At 38.9% G+C, this 13,814-nt stretch overlaps 1 protein-coding gene across 3 annotated transcripts in view; it reads right to left on the reverse strand.

Moving 5' to 3' along the window:
• The window catches only part of JPH1 (junctophilin 1), a 121,464-nt gene that overhangs the window by 12,088 nt on the left and 95,562 nt on the right, over positions 1 to 13,814 (reverse strand). For 2 of the 3 annotated variants that reach the window (XM_030553285.1, XM_030553283.1), the window contains exon 4: positions 6,507 to 7,165. In XM_030553285.1, the coding sequence (XP_030409145.1) occupies positions 6,507 to 7,165 (659 nt within the window). Of the gene's footprint in view, positions 1 to 6,506; positions 7,166 to 13,814 lie in introns of those variants that run through there. The other variant, XM_030553286.1, reaches the window with a different exon arrangement.

Here is a 13,814-nt window from a genome sequence, read left to right on the forward strand (position 1 = left end):
ATGCAAACAATTTGGCAGAAAAACTTAGACGCATAGGATAAAACACTATCTGCTCATCTTTTTTTATCACAATTCAAATCTCATCTGATTTATTTCCAATGATTTTTCAGGGTTAGTTCAGTGGATGGATAACTGTAACTTTCTGACAATCTCTGTTCAGGAAAGACTCAGAGCAGAGGGAATCAGGGAATGAGCGAGATCATTTCTGAGGTTGAAATGGGGGTGGTGAAAACTTTGAAGAAAAATGCATAAGCAGCATTAATAACAATTCTGTAGCAACACACACCCTTGTTCTGGTAGGCTGCTGGAGTACCTCTTGTTGCTTTACTCCTGTTAGAACTTTAAAAAATGAAAACAGGTAGAGAATTTACCCTGTCTCTGACACATATCACCATATATCTTGGAAAAAAATCAGCTACTGCATATATATGTATATATGTATACACACACACACACGTAGAAAATGTAGTTTTAAAGACATATAGCAAAGTGCCGTCACATTGGGAATGAACTCCCACACCTTAATTTCCTTTCTCTCATACGCCCACCACCCAGATGTTATCAAGACCAGTGCAATTAAAGTACCCCAACAGAAGCAGAGGGACAGATCCCAGGCTAGCTATCACATCAATAAAGAAATGTTCGCTGTGTGATATTCTCTTTTTACCCTCTCCACCTTTTGGGCCTGGCTACACTGCATGCTTTTTTCAGTAGTGTGTACTGTAGGTACATATGGAGCCCCCCCCCCAACAGGTATAAATAGCCACAGACTGTGAGGCATAGTTTAGGTTAGTAAAGACATGCCTGAAGGGTGTGGGTATGTATGTGAGTACATATCCTACTTGCCTAAGTCATACCTCCCGCTCTACTCTGCTAAAAACAGCAGTGTAGTGTCCCTGCTGCTGGAGCCTTTCCTGTACCTTTCACTGACATAGAATCACAGATTATTAGGGTTGGAAGGGACCTCAGAAGATCATCTAGTCCAACCCTCTGCTCAAAGCAGGACCAATCCCCAACTAAATCCCCAGATAGCCCCCTCAAGGATTGAACTCACAACCCTGGGTTTAGCAGGCCAATGCTCAAACCACTGAGCTATCCCTCTCCCCTAATGTGTACTTACAACCTGCAGTGTGTATGCTTTTCACTGCAGCATGTAGCTCCACACATTTTGCACGCCACTGCCAGTGGTGTGTAGTGAAGACATATTCTTCCTGATCATTGGCTAGTGGTATGTTTGTGTCTGTGCCCTGCCCTGATTGTCAGAGAAGGTGGAGGGATACATTTCTGATATAGAGAGGCTCCAGCTAGTCAGTAAAGTTAGCAGCTCCCTCAGATCCCAATCATGATTTGGTTTGGAAGGAATGGTGGAAAAGATGAGAAAAATTTGGCCTGATAGATGCTGCCTAAGCAGGTGCAACTTCACTTGCTTATACAAGGGCTGAACAGAAAACTGTCTGTTTCAAATTTCAGGCTGAGATTCTGTCCGTTCATCTTCAGACACACTCCCCCCTCAGCCTCCTTTCAAGGCCTGACAACCTCATGGTAGCGTATGTCTGACCCATCCACATATGTCAGGCTCCCAGGGTAAAAGGCCAATATCAGCTCCAAAATAGACTAAAAGGCCAGAAAGAAACATTGTCATAATGCAGTCTGACCTCCTACACAACACAGGCCATAGGACTCCTCTGAATTAATTCCCGTTTGAACTAGATCATATCCTTTATCTAATCTTGATTAAACATTTCCAGTGATGGTAATCCATTACATCCCACAGTAATGTTGTTCAAATAGTTAATTGCCATCACTATTAATTTTTTTTGTCTTATTTCTAGTCTGAATTTGTCTAGTTTCAACTTTTAGCCATTGGATCATGTTATACTTTTGTCTGCTAAACTGAAGAACTCTGTATTTCTGTTCCCTGTGTAGGTATCTAATCAAGTCACCCTTTAGCCTTCTCTTTGCTAAGCTAAGTAGATTGACCTCCTTAAGTCTCTCTCTATGAGGCATGTTTTCTTGTGGCTCTTCTCTGAGCCCTCTCCCATTTTTTAACATCCTTCTTAGAGCGTGGACATCAGAACTAGACATAGTATTCCAGTAGCAGTTGCATCAGTGTCCTATTTATATATTCAAAGATTGCATTAGCCTCTTGGTCACAGCATTGCACTGGGAGTGCACGTTCAGCTGATTATCCACAACGGCCAAATCTTTTTCAGAGTTGCTGCTTCCCAGGACAGAGTCCCTCATCTGGTAAGTATGGCCTACCTTTCCCCTCAGATGTAGGATTTGACGTTTGGCTGCACTGACACACACATTGTTTGCTTCAGTGCAGCTTACCCAGCAACCCAGATTACTTTATCAATGACTTGTCCTTTTCACTATCTACCAATCCACCAAACTTTATGATTTTATGTTTTCTGTCACGTCACTGATGACAATGTTAAATAAGTGTAGGGCAAAGAATCAATTCCTGTGGGACTCTAGTAGAAACACATCCACTTGATGATTCTCTGTTCATCATTACATTTTTGAGACCAATAAATTAACCAGGCTTTAATCCATTTAATGTGTGCTATGTTGATTTTCTATCATTCTACTTTTAGTCAAAATGTTGTGCAATACCAGGTCAAATGACTTACAGAACTCTGAGTATATTAATTACATCATCACTATTACCTTTATCAATCACATTTATAATCTCATAAAAAAAGATATCAAGTTAGTTTGACAGGATCTATTTTCCATCCACCTATGTTGATTTGCATTTATTATATTACCCTCTTTTAATTCTTTATTAATTGAGTACTATATCAGCCATACCACTATTTTGCCTCAGATTGATATTAAGCTGATGAGCATATGATTATCCAGGTCATTATGTTCACCCTTTCAAAATACTGGCACAACATTAGCTTTCTTCCAAGTCTCTGGAACTTCCCCAGTGTTCCAAGCTTTACTGAAAATCAATATTAATAGACAAGAGAGCTCCTTGGCCAGCTCTTTCAAAACTGTTGGATGCCAGTTATCTGTGTCTGCTGATTTTAAAAAGTCTAACTTTAGTAGCTGCTGTTTAACATCCTCCTGACATTCCATTGGAATGGAAACTATTTTATCATCATATAATATGAACATATCATGTGTAGGGCTGTCAAGCAACTAAAAAAATTAATCACAATTAATATCACGCTGTTAATAATAGAATATCATTTATTTAAATATTTTTGGATGTTTTCTACATTTTCAAATATATTGATTTCAGTTACAACACAGGGTACAAAGTGTACGGTGCTCATTTTATATTTATTTTTTATTATAAATATTTGCATTGTAAAAAACAAAAGAAATGTATTTTTCAATTCACCTAATACAAGCACTGTAGTGCAATCTCTTTATGATGAAAGTTGAACTTACAAGTGTAGAATTATGTACAAAAAAACCGTGCATTCAAAAATAAAACAATGTAACACTTTACAGCCTATAAGTCCAATCAGTCCTACGTCTTGTTCAGCTAAGTGCTCAGACAAACAATTTTGTTTACATTTGCAGAAGATAATGCTGCCTGCTTCTTGTTTACAGTGTCACCTGAAAGTGAGAACAGGCGTTTGCATGGCACTATTGTAGCCAGCGTCGCAAAATATTTACATGCCAGATGTGCTAAAGATTTACATGTCCCTTGATGCTTCAACCACCATTCCACAGAATATGTGTCCATGCTGATGACGGTTTCCGCTCGATAACGATCCAAACCAGTGCATATTGACGCATTTTCATTTTTATCATCTGAGTCAGATGCCACCAGCAGAAGGTTGATTTTCTTTTTTGGTGGTTTGGGTTCTGTAGTTTCCACATGAGAGTATTGCTCTTTTAAGACTCCAGAAAGCATGCTCCACACCTCATCCCTCCCAGTTTTTGGAAGGCACTTCAGAAATCTTAAATCTTGGTTTGAGTGCTGTAGAAATTTCATATTGGTATCTTCTTTGCATTTTATAAGATTTGCAGTGAAAGTATTCTTAAAACGAACATGTGCTGGGTCATCATCTGAGACTGCTATAACATGAAATATATGGCAGAATATGGGTAAAACAGAGCAGGGGACATACAATTCTCCCCCAAGGAGTTCAGTCACAATTTAATTAACGCATTTTTTTAACAAGCATCATCAGCATGGAAGCATGTCCTTAGGAATGATGGCCGAAGCATGAAGAGGCATATGAATCTTTAGTTCATCTGGCATATAAATATCTTGCGATGCTGGCTACAACAATGCTATGCAAACATCAGGTGACATTGTAATTAAGAAGTGTGCAGCATTATCTCTCGTAAATGTAAACAAACTTGTTTCTCTTAGTGATTGGCTGAACAAGAAGTAGGACTAAGTGGACTTGTAGGCTCTAAAGTTTTACATTGTTTTGTTTTTGAGTGCAGTTATGTAAAAAAGCTACATTTGTAAATTGCACTTGCATGATAAAGAGATTGCACTTGTACTAGTACTTGTATAAAGTGAATTTAAAAATACTGTTTCTTTTGTTTATCATTTTTACAGTGCAAATATTTGCAGTCTAAGATAATATGATGTGAGCACTGTACACTTTATATTCTATGTTGTAACTGAAATGGATATATTTGAAAATGTAGAAGAACATCCAGAAATATTTAATCAATTTCAATTGGTATTCTATTGTTTAACAGTATGATTAATCGCAATTACTTTTTTTAATTGCAATTATTTTTTTTGAGTTAACTGCGATTAATTGACAGCCTTAATCATCTGGTTTTTTTCAAATACAAAACAAAATGTTTATTGAATGTTTTTTCTTTTTTGGCATTATTATTGACAATTGTACCTTTTACATCTAGTAATGGAATATCTAGGCACAATGGTCTAAAAACACAATTTCAGTCTTCACTTTCAATTTTATGAAATTAATCCAACTAGAATTTCTGTTAAAAAAATACAGAGGAAAACTAAATTTTCCATGACAGTATAAGAGCTGAACATTATAAAACTTTAAAGTACTTGTTTTGGGAGTTTATTTTCCTAGGAAATAAAGCAACTGTTTAGATTGTTTAATGGACAATCACTGACTTTGGATCAGGTCTTTTACATATATATATATATATAAGTATAAATGAAATTTTTGTATTTGCTGTATTTACCAAGCTGAAAAACCTGGGGCACAGCTGGGGAACCACTGAAAGACTTGCCAGAAACAGACAGGAGTGGAGGAGCTTTGTCACTGTCCTAAACACCAGAGGCGTAATAGGAACATAATGATGATGATGCTAGAACTAAAAGTACATCTACACAGCAACTAGACACCTGTGGCTAGCTGCGTTAGCCGACACTAACTTATGGGGCTTGAGCTGCGGGACTGTTTCATTGCTGTGTAGATCTCTGGGCTCGGGCTGGAGCCCAGGCTCCGGGATCCCATGGAGTGGAAGGGTCCCAGAGCCCAGCCTCCAGCCTGAGCTCAGAAGTCTACACAACAAAGAAACAGCCCCGCAGCCTGAGCCCCATAAGCCCGAGTTGGCTGGCATGGGCCAGCTGCGGGTTTTTCTTTGCAGTGTAGATGTACCTCCAAGAGGCTGAAATATAACCTTTGTAGCTGATATTTAATAAGAATCTGTAATCAGGACTTTATTAAAGTCTTATCACATCACTGGGTATTTAAGGCCTGTCTGATACACTGACATAGATTTAGCCTCAAACATTCATATCAATTTACAGGGTAACCCTTAGCTCAAGGGAGTTACCTGGGTGATGAAGTTGATCTGTTAAGTTGATTCTGAAGCTGAAATTATAAAAACATACATGCCTGATGTAATACTACATATAATTTTTTTAATGGTTGCCCAGTAATTCATTGTTAACTATTCAGCAGCAGCCCTCTGCATTTGGAAATTACCTTTCTCAGGGCAAACAAATAATAATCCCTGTGCTGATAATGTTTATATGCAGGTTTACAGCAAAGCTACATGGAAGCTATAAACCTTTCAATGACAGTCTTCAGTAAATCCCACTGGCACTTTAACAATTAATGGGGAAAAGTGTTTGTTACACTCATAACATTGGATTTTTGGAAGCTACTGCATAATTTTTTGGGTATACATTTAGAAATTGTTAGATTCTGGCATCAGCCTAACAGTGTAACCACCACTGCCAAAATATCCAATAAGGAAAACATATTGGTTTGAGGTGAATACATGAAAAAACACCAACACATTTGTGTGTGTAAGGATCTTGCTGTTACATCAATACACAAGAATTTATTCTAAGAACTGCTGCTGTCAATATTCTGGCTACTATCTGTCCCTTTCATATTTTTAAGAAAGGCAACAGTGAGGTAAGGAACCTCAGTTCCTTGCTCCCATTGGGTGTTATCCAGCAGTCCATACACTAGATTAAACTGCTATGGAAGTCAGCGAGTTTTGCCTGGACATAGACTGCAAAGTTGAGATGTAGCAGGCAGAGAAGCAGTGAAGGGGAAGGGGCTGCCAATAGTACTTACCGAATGGATTTCCACTTCTTTCTCTGCTGAAGAATGGGACTCATTATTAGCAGAATTCTTTGGTGCAGCAAGTTCAGGTTTCTTTACTTTTGTATCAGATTTGCTTTCTTTGGCATCTGGATTAGTCACAGATATGGCAGGACTTGGCTTCTGTGGAGTTGGTATCCGTGTGAGTGCTGAAGGTGATGGGTTGACATCTTCATCCTCCTCCCTGAGCTCATGTGGAAGCAGTATTGGATTCATTTTTACGTAGTAGCCATGGTAATGACCATGCAGTTCCCCATTCTCTGTGCTGATGGGATTGTGGTGGGCTGAAAACTTTGGCTGATGTTTCACTGCTATCTCCTCCTTCACAGGTACTTTCGAATATAGAGGCTTGTTGACCACGGCTGTTACAGTCTCACTAGCTAAACTCTTTTTTTCTTGAGTGAGTCTCGCCTTTGAGCTGGAGTTTTGTCTTTTCAATTGTTTGGTAGGGGAAGGCTCAGATGGAAGAGAACTGTGCTTTGGGCTTACTTCAGGTGTCCCAGGAGGCGTGGTGCCTTTTCGATAAAAATGAGGAGACTCTTTGGGGGAAGGTGTTTTTTCTTGAACCTTTTCTTCAGGGTTTTCTTTTACCTCCACACTTTCTTGAAATCTTTGTTTGATATAATCAGGGCCTGAAAAACAGTATAACAAAATCTTATCTCATTAAAACAAGAATAGGGCCAGATGCCAAATCTGCCACGCTGTGGGTACGGATCTGGGACAAAGCTGAAATTAAGAGGGAAAACAAAAACTCACTCATTTCTGGACTGTATATTACAATGCATTTGCTAATTAAAGTTGCTGCACCTTTTCCTCTCTGCTTGGCAATAATTTGGCCTTTTCACTATTGGTTTGATCACTTTGCCTTCGATTTTGCAAAGGGACATATAAAATGTCTCCAAATGAGACCACTGAAATCAATGGGAGTTAAGTGCCTAAATACCTTTCTGAATCTCACCCCCAAGTGGCTACGTTTTTATTTGTCTCATGCATACAACTGCCATTTTTTCCTCTAATTGCTCATTTTTGTCTATATACCATACATGGCCCTCATCATCATGATACCTGATTGTTATTTTGGTTGTTAAATACTCAGGAGGCAATGTCTCTCCTTATGCCTTAATAGCCTATAGGAGACTGAGCTTGAATCTTTTATCAGTTTTCTGGTTTGATTATGAGTGGGTATTCGTGTGAGGGATTGCATTGTCTCTGTCGTTGGGTATGTCTTCATTGCAGAGTAGATCTGGGCTCTTACTCAGAAATTTCACCTAGCTCCTCTTACTCTCTCACACACACCCACACATGCACCCCCCCCCCTTATCTGAGTTTAGTGGTGCTTTCTAATCCTTTACAATAACAGCATCTGGTAAAGAATATTGTAACTGTTGCTGCTGAGATCTGGGAATTAGTTGTCACTAAAAGGCTGTGTCCCTGTGCAACAGAAACTCAGTGAAGTACAGACTTCCAAATACACAAGTACAAATTGATGGTCTCTCTCCCTCTTAAAGTTTTAATACTGATCTGTAGTAAGGTCTTATTATTAGTTTTTCATTATTTGTACAAAATATACTTCATTACATTTACAGTAGTGTCTTCAACGGTTCAAAAATCATAACAATGTTTTAATAATAATGAGATTTTTTTTAAAAAGCTAATTGTTTTCTTGGCTTCTCTTTAGCTCTTAGGACATACTCTAGTCACATTTCCAAGCTTTTCTCCACAACCAGGAAGGCTAGAAATATTCTTTAAATAAACAAAGAAAGAGTGGAGATTGTCACATAATTGCTTGATTCCAGAAGCTGACTTTAATGAAACACTATCACAAAAATCACAAGAGTTGGCAGTATTACATTTAGCAATATTCTATGATGCATTATTCACAGCTAGTTAAAGCTAAAATGTAATTGGAAGAGTAATAAAGCACACTCTGTAATGCAGGATCTTGGTTTCTCTGTTGCCTTTGTTCACTAACAGCAACATTCTGCTTCGTCTTTTACTCAGCTTTGAAATAAAAGGGGAGAGTGTAAGGGGCTTAAAAGGAGGGACAGCTCATGTTGGGGCCTGGCAAAGTTGTAGTCTCTGAACTCCAGGGAGCACAGGGACTTCTCCATCCCTACTCCCTTGGGATACGGAGAACCCCAAGGAGCCAGAGGAGATGGGGCCAAGGCCATGGCCCTGCTCCTGCCTCCTCATTAGCCTGGAAGAGGGGATAACGCTGGAGGGGGGCGGGCAGGGTGCACCCCATAGAGTTTTATGTAGCCTTCCCGTATGCATTAGCGTGGACAGGGATGAATTTAGTTTCCCTGAAGCATGATTCCTCCTGCAGTTCAGGGCTTCTGTGCTTCACAGGCATGATCTGAACCCTTTTTACTAAATATCCAAAATTCAGTATCTTGCAGTGAATCTCCCAGCCTCATTAGTGAGCATGTATGGTATTTTGTTATATTTATTTCTATATCTGAAGAGAGATAATGAAAAAAAATATATATATATATTTGTTGCCAGCTCTAAAGGCAATTGTTCTCTTTACGAAAGGTAATTAGTACAAATGACTCATTTTTGATGATAGAAAAATCCTGGCCTAATCAAGTCTCTGCCTTTTTGTCTCAACTGGAAAAAAGCAGTGTTTATTGTGATATAGTGTCTTCATTGTGAACAAGTTCATCTTCTGGTTCAGCTGTGCATGCTAACACATAAACCAGGTAACAGTTTGATGGTTTACATGACAATATATTATTTTTAAATTACCTATTCTGCTAGTGTAATAGTACACCTTCAGTTGCTCTTAGAGAATGAATACACTACATCCTAATCTCTTGGGAGTTTTACTTCTATTCCTGAGTGTCCCTGGGTAAGTCACAACTTTTCTTTGCCTCAGTTTGCCCGCCTGTCAAAAGGGATAATTTAGTGGGCGCAACTGACTCACCTGCTTGAAAATATCTCCCTTGTTCTGGAGCTATTCCCTGTTTTAAAATGGGAAATCCTGTTAGCACCAGTAAAATCTGTTCAACTGGGCACTCTTAACTATGTCTATGAATGTGCTTCCTCTTTAGGAGTTACTGCCTGAAACGTAACTCATTAGGGCTAGGGATCTTGGGTTCTCAGTCTGGTGAATATGAAAAGAGGGTTTTTCTCTATGATTAAATGGAGAGGTGGGTATCCCAGTATGCAAAACATTGAGAGCCCCAGGCCAAACAGTGATAGCTGAGCTGGGTCATGCAGCATTTGGAGTCCAGATGAATAAGTCAGATGCCTATTAGACCTGTAGGTAAGAACATGCTGTAGAAGAAGCTCTATCAACTTTTTGAAGGGTGAAACATGCATTCTCCCCTATTAGACCAACTCCACTTGCTGGTGTTGAAGGAAGTGGGTCTGAGTCTCTGCTCTCAGCCCACCCCTTTTAGCTTCCCTTCTGGAGGCTAGCCTTACCAACAGCGCTAACGAACGCTCTACTCCTAACGTGGCTGGCTCCCTGCACAAGATAGGCTCCTTGTGTCCTTTTTCTCTACTTATATTCCTACGCAGGCCCAGCCACAATCCTTAATATTTTATCTTTAAATGGTTTGGGCGGGAGGTCTACAAAACTACATAGTAGTATTATCATTGCATGCTGTATGCAGAAATGCTGGTTTGAGAGTCATTTGGCATTACCTAAGAGACTAATAGGAAGAATGGTGACTAAAATATAAAGATCCATGTACTGCTTACTCTACAGACTAGTTTTGAGCTGTGTTTGCTCTTCAGTAGAGAAGGGAATCTAAAGCATGACAAACAAAACACACCTGTATATACAGTAAACATTGCTCAGTCTTTCCTGCTGTACAGACTTATATTAAATTTAAAAAATATTTAAAGGTCCTGTTCAAAGAGAAGCACTGTACAAATAATTTTCTAGAAAAAAAGCATCACTTTAAAACCTGGAGAAACTTAGCATGGAAGAATTAAAATGGTGCAATTTTATATAAGCAGAGTTTTGTAGACAAAGAAAAGATGGAAACTCTCTCTATACAGAATCTTATGTCATTCAAAGTACAGTACATGATGACAGTACATAATTCGATTTCAGAGCATTTCAGTGGTAATTATCAAGCATATACCTATTCCTATCTTTTAAACTGGAGTGCGTAATTATGTAACATCCCCTAACATTTTATTTCTATATAACTGATTAACTAATAATAATGATAGTTGCTTTTGGACCCATTAGATTTAATTCCTAGGTAATGAAGGACATTTCTTTTCATTTTAATGATAATAAGTGTAGTTATATTGTATTAAGGCTAAATTCTGCCCTGAGATGTCCACACAATGCTCCCAGAACATGGTTCCAATCCTCACCCCAAACTGTCAGAGGTGCAATGATGACATTATCAGATCCATTGCTTGCTGAAGTCAGGGCAGTGCCTAAGTGAAGAATTTATTGCTAATATTTGTATTACATCCATGCTTAAGGTGCACAACCAAGATTGGTGCCTCACTGTGCTAAGTAGTGGCCGTATCCACAGTAAGAGAGAGACTAAAGAGCTTACAATCCTATATAAGACAGAAAAAAGGCAGCAAAAAGAAATATCAAATCCCCATTTTACAGATGAGGAACTGAGGAACAGAGAGAGCATGGCCCCAGTTTAGCAAAGTACTTAAGCACATGCTGAACTGAATAGTCCCACTGAACTCAATAGTCAGTTGTCAAGGGAACTGTGTTCAAGAGCTTTGCTATATCATGGGCTAAGTGATAGTCCAAGGTCACAAAGAGTGTCTTGGGCAAAACAGGAATTGAACTTGCATCTCCTGAATCCCAGTCCAATGTCTGAATAACTAAAAGCGCATTCTCCAGCTTGGCCCTCAGAAACAAAACATAGATACATTGATATGTCATACCACTGTGGATTAATTGAGAGTTATATTTAGTGTATTAAACAGTAATTACTACATTCATTCTGGTCTGGAAGACAGAAATACTAAATAATGATCAGGTAAATACACAGGTCTTTACTGTGTTGTATGGTGGAGCAAAGCAAGAGCACACTGGTTGTAGCGAAAGCTGAAGCTCTAGTTGTTTAAAAAACGGAATGATCTTTTTTGAACAGTGTATGACAACTATTGATTGCTGTTCACTGTATGAGGAATATGTTAGTGAAAATCCTGTGACCTCATTATCCTGTGAGGAGATCAATGTTTTTCTGTAACACTATAGCTGCCAACAATATCTGTGCTGTCAGTGAGAATTATTTTATATGCTACTGAATATTTATGACTGAAGTCTGACTTCAACCTGAACTCAAAGATGTATTATTAGAGGGCCCCTATCCTGCAGGTCCCCAACATAGAGAATGCTCACAGACTTCAGCAAGACTTTCTTACGTTTGAGACTTGCAGGGTAGGACCTTTATAGGTAAGCAATTCTCAGAAGTCAGGATGATAACTGTGGGGGAAGGAAATAAAAATAATCCTTCATCAGTCTCTTAAACTAAGTATTTCAGTGAGTCAGCACTAGGGTGAAAATAACTATATTCAGTAAACTTTAGAAAGACAGGATTTTTTATTATTACTTCATTGTGGATGTATGTGGAGAGAGGAAGAGCTATAATTAAAGTCTTTGGTACCTCCTGTTTTATTTTACTATTTCTAAAGGTTAAATTACACGAAAAAAGAGCTTTTCCACTGCTAGGTAGCACATGTCAATGGATGGCTGTTTAGAGGCATATGTAAAATGAATTGCTGGGGTCAGTGGACAGTTTTGTCCACATTACCACTTACTGTGGTTATGGATTTATTTATGTTTGGTGAGATTTGCTGGCAGTATCTGTACAGTGACCAAGAACTGAATGGAATTGCAGACTCAATCCTTCAAATAGTAAACACCTTGCAGGATCTAGCACTAAAGTATTCTTCTAACTCCTAAAGATGGTTTCCCATTCCTGGTCATATCTGAGGCATTTTGATGAGGAACACTGTAGATCTAGCACCTTTCAGTGAACTCAATTGTACAAAAAAATGACAAAATAACACAATCTACTCAGTAGCATGTTCCATCTTGTTCATATGATACAAACAGTCAGACTAAGTTTGTACAAGCTCTGAGCAAGTTTTGAGTAACACAGTCAAGTCAGTCGTTATAGAAAAGTACAACTTCACTTGTACAGCATCTTTCATAATAACTGAACTTGAGAACATGGTTCATACAATGTGTAGTGTAAAAATGAATAATAGCAGAAGGAGGGAGAAATGCATGGTCTAGGCAAAGGTTTAGAATACAATTTCAGCTGGGATTTGAAAGGAAAGGGATAGTTGATGACACAGCATTCAGTGCTGTTTACAAGGAACCTGAGGTCAGAAGCTGATTTGCATTTTCAGCCTCTGGCTGGTTAGTTAGTATACCCAGGATTTTTAAGTGCCAATCAGCAGTGTGCCCAGGAAGTCATTAAGCTTTACTTCTCTGGATTGGATTTTAAAATTGTCCTTGCCTGCCTGGCAATAATATATTTTTCCTACTTGCTAGCTCTAGCATTGAGATGTCTCAGGGTCAATAAGTTTGCCCAGATAGGCAAATTAAAAGACAAAAAGCCACGTCTATGCTACAAAGTTTGGTCAATGCAAGTTACTCTGGTGTACAGCTGATGACCCTTGTACATTGCTTGGGTCCATGCATACGTCAGTGCGTGTTTTGGTGCTGCATGTACTCATCACAAGTGCTTGCATCCATGTAAAATATGGTGCACCACGGGTAAGTATCCGAGTTTGTCCTGTGCTGCCATCTGATACAATGCCGTGTGGGACATTTTGCCATGCTTTGTGAAATACCAATGATTCACCCAGCAATTTCTGGGAGCTGGGGTCAAATTCCTACCATGCCACTTTCTTCATTCCATAATGTTTTCCACAGCTCACAACTTTCATGCTGGTTGCAAAACTCACATAGTCCTGCATGCTGCTTTTCAGTCTTTGTCATGTCTTTGGCAGAAGTATGGACTCTGAACATTTCAGCACAATTCTCATGAACGTTGCTAATACAGAATGCACAATTCTCTGGTATTTGCAGAACCTGAGCAAGTACTATTATAACTGGGATTGTAAAGAGGAAGACGTGGAGATGTTCAAGTGCAGAAATGGGCTGATGATGGGAAAAAATGCCAGGTTGTTGCTGGTGTTCAAGGAGCAGCTCCACACAGTGGACTTCTGCTTCTGGTCTCAAAAAATGAGCACTGATTGGTGTAATTGCAGCATAATGTACATTTGCAATGACGAGAAGTGACTGCAGAACTTTTGGATGCAAAAGATCAC

The sequence above is a fragment of the Gopherus evgoodei genome, chromosome 2 (assembly GCF_007399415.2).
Source record: "Gopherus evgoodei ecotype Sinaloan lineage chromosome 2, rGopEvg1_v1.p, whole genome shotgun sequence".
Taxonomy (NCBI): domain Eukaryota; kingdom Metazoa; phylum Chordata; order Testudines; family Testudinidae; genus Gopherus; species Gopherus evgoodei.